Genomic DNA, 3184 nt, shown 5'->3' on the forward strand with positions numbered 1-3184 from the left:
CCGGGCCCCCAGCGCCCCCCAACCCCTTCCTGCATGAGTTACATCTCTCCCGCCTCCAGAGGGTTAAGGTAAGGTGTGGGCAGGGGTCCCTGGGAGGACTCGTGGGGATAGGAAAATGGGGCCGCATGGAGCCCTGGCAGGTAGGACATGGGGATCTGGAAGGTAACTGGAGAGGGTTGCGGAGCTTGAGACCCGAGATGCGCACGTGGGGGCGTTCGGGGGTGGGCGAGGAGTACTGGAGAGAACGTGGGCTTGGACGATAGACAAGCTGGAAGGTGAATTGAGCAGGTGAGAGTGGAGGACTGCAGGGGAGCAGGGTGGAAGAGATGGAGGACACTGGGGAATGCAGATTACATCCTGCGGAGCCTGACGAGCTGCGATGGAGTTGGAGGCCACGGGAGGCCGGGGTGGGGGCAGCGGTTCCTCCCGGGCTGTGACTTAGGCCCCGAGCCTGCGTCCCTGTGCCCTTCCAACAACACCCCTTCTCCTTCCACCCCCACCCCCGCACTGCAGCACCTCCCGGTGGGGGCAGGGAGGCTGAGAAGGGGGGTTGGCTACAGGAAGTGGAGGGCCGCACCAGCCTAGGGGAACTGGGAGGTGGTGTGGGGAGGGAGTGTCCAAGGTTTCTGCTGTCATCACCTCCCCTGAGGCAGGCTCCAGGGGCTAGGTTTGTTTACCTGCTCTCTCCCTAGGGCAGCCCAAGGAGTTATGCTGGCTCCTGGTAACCCCTACCACGTGGGGTCGGACCGAGCTCTTCCCTCCCCCGCCCTCCCAGCGTAGTGGAATTGCTGGTGGGCAGTACAATATTAGAGATTAACCCCGAGGCCTGAAAAGTGGACCTCTGGGGTTCCAGGCCTCTGCCTTCCGGCCCAAAGTGAAAGCACTATGCACCTGGTTTCTGTTGGACGGAGGAGCTATTTTATAGAATGGGATGTGGGGGAGGAAAACCTCTCTCTCACCTGCTTTCATGGAGCACAGTGCTGGGCACTTTTCATGCGTTATCTCCCTAAATCCTCTTCACAGCCTTCCCAAGTGCTAGATGCGTTTTATGCCATTTGATTTTATAGGTGGGGTGGGGACCACGTGAAAGAGAGGAAAATTAAGCCTCTGATGCTCTTCATCTGTTATCCTCTTGCCCTCACTGGAGTTTGATTTCCACCCCGGATCCCAGTTCCTGCTCATGTGCTCATGCCACTTATCACCTGGAAGGAGGGCTCCCTGCTCCTGGGTCCATCCTTGTGAGAGAGGGGATGTGCTGGGAGAGAAAGACTCTCCCAGCCCTGAGTGGCATTCTCTCCCACTCTGCAGTTCTGCCTCCTGGGGGCACTGCTGGCCCCCATCCGAGTGCTTCTGGCCTTTATCGTGCTCTTTCTCCTCTGGCCCTTTGCCTGGCTGCAAGTAGCTGGTCTTACTGAGGAGCAGCTTCAGGAACCACTTACAGGATGGAGGAAGTAAGTGGGGGGTTCACCCCAGAACCTCTGCTTATCTTCCCTGCTATCCCTCCTGTCCCCCACGCCCTTTGAGAAGAAGAGGAGAGGGTGTTTGGAAGCTGTCTTAAGCAGGTGAGACGACTCAGATCTCACCTCTCAGCCATGTTCCCTGATGTCTCACAGTAGCTAGTGCCTTCAGCCCTGTGGCCCTAGTATTTGAGGACAATAGAGGGATGTCCTTCTCTCCTGGGTGCCTGAACCTGAGGGCGGGTGACAGAGTTGCTGCCTCCACTAACACCCAGCCCCTCTCCGGTGCAGGACTGTGTGCCACAACGGGGTGCTGGGCCTGAGCCGCCTCCTCTTTTTCCTGCTGGGCTTCCTCCGGATTCGTGTTCGAGGGCAGCGGGCCTCTCGCCTTCAAGCTCCTGTCCTTGTTGCGGCCCCCCACTCCACCTTCTTTGACCCAATTGTCCTGCTGCCCTGTGACCTGCCCAAGGTTGTGTCCCGAGCCGAGAACCTTTCTGTGCCTGTTATTGGAGGTGAGAGAGTTCGAGGGGGATCAGGACTGGGAATGACAACTCTCTTGGGAGCAAAAGTCAGGAGTTGAGACACTGGAGGGAAGTAGCCTCAAGTGGGGAGGGAGAAGCCCAGAAGGCAAAGAAACTGTAAATTAACCCTATTTGTCATGTCATCCCTGAGAGCTGGCACATAGGAAGGTGTTGGAGGAAGCTCAGGTCAGTCTCCAAAAGGACAGGTACAGAAAAGAGTTTATCCCCAGGGCAGAGACATTGAGAACTGTCTTATACTGTGGAGGAAGTGAAGGCTACAGGTGTTAATGCCTCCAGGTAGGAACCAAGTGGCTCTTTCTTGTACCTTTTTCAATACCAGCCCTTCTGCGATTTAACCAAGCCATCCTAGTGTCCCGGCATGACCCGGCTTCTCGCCGCAGAGTGGTGGAGGAGGTCCGAAGGCGGGCCACTTCCAGAGGCAAGTGGCCCCAGGTGGGTAAGAGTATTCGACCCTCTCCTCATCTTCTGCAACCCTCTCCTCATCTTCTGCGTGCTCCTGAATGGAGCTTTCCTTTCCCCTCTCCTCCCTCCCTCATTCTGCTCCTTGGGTCTTTTCCCCCAGGTGCTATTCTTTCCTGAGGGCACCTGCTCCAACAAGAAGGCATTGCTTAAGTTCAAACCAGGTAAATGAAACAGTAGTGAGGGGTGGGCTGATAGTGAGGGAGAGGAGCCCCAGATTTGGGGAGGGATTCTGGACTCACCCAAGAAGTGGCAGGGTGGGGAGCCTTGGAGGAGGAATGGAGACAGGGAACCTCCCAGTTAAGGCTGACTTGTTCGAGAATCACAGAGAAAATTATAAACGAATGGAGGAGGAAGACCAGGTCTCATTTGATAACTGCCCCACACCTCACACGTTATGCCTTTTAGCTACCTCAGTGTGCTAACCTCTGCCTGGTTTGGGGGGGTGGTTATGGAATGGGGTTTAGGAGCCTTCATCGCAGGGGTGCCTGTGCAGCCTGTCCTCATCCGCTACCCCAACAGTCTGGTGAGTCTTCATCCAAGAAAGCGGGGGGGTGCCATGATGGGGTGTGCATCTGGGAGGGGACTGGGGCGGGGGCAGGGGCAGGGGCAGGGCCTCAGCCAGAAGACGAATGCCCGGTTCCAGGGAAGAAAAGTAGCCCTTCTCTCACCTCTTCTGCCACAGGACACCACCAGCTGGGCATGGAGGGGCCCTGGAGGGGGAGT

General features: G+C 57.2%; 1 protein-coding gene across 1 annotated transcript in view; it reads left to right on the plus strand.

Moving 5' to 3' along the window:
* LPCAT4 (lysophosphatidylcholine acyltransferase 4) overlaps positions 1 to 3184 on the plus strand; it is an 8305-nt gene that overhangs the window by 651 nt on the left and 4470 nt on the right. Inside the window, exons 3-8 of the mRNA XM_027772325.1 lie at positions 1309 to 1451; positions 1749 to 1969; positions 2319 to 2431; positions 2562 to 2622; positions 2926 to 2984; positions 3144 to 3177. Coding sequence (XP_027628126.1) covers positions 1309 to 1451; positions 1749 to 1969; positions 2319 to 2431; positions 2562 to 2622; positions 2926 to 2984; positions 3144 to 3177 — 631 coding nt within the window. The remainder of the gene's footprint in view (positions 1 to 1308; positions 1452 to 1748; positions 1970 to 2318; positions 2432 to 2561; positions 2623 to 2925; positions 2985 to 3143; positions 3178 to 3184) is intronic.

Source organism: Tupaia chinensis, unplaced genomic scaffold (assembly GCF_000334495.1).
Source record: "Tupaia chinensis unplaced genomic scaffold, TupChi_1.0 Scaffold000037_21, whole genome shotgun sequence".
Lineage (NCBI taxonomy): Eukaryota > Metazoa > Chordata > Mammalia > Scandentia > Tupaiidae > Tupaia > Tupaia belangeri.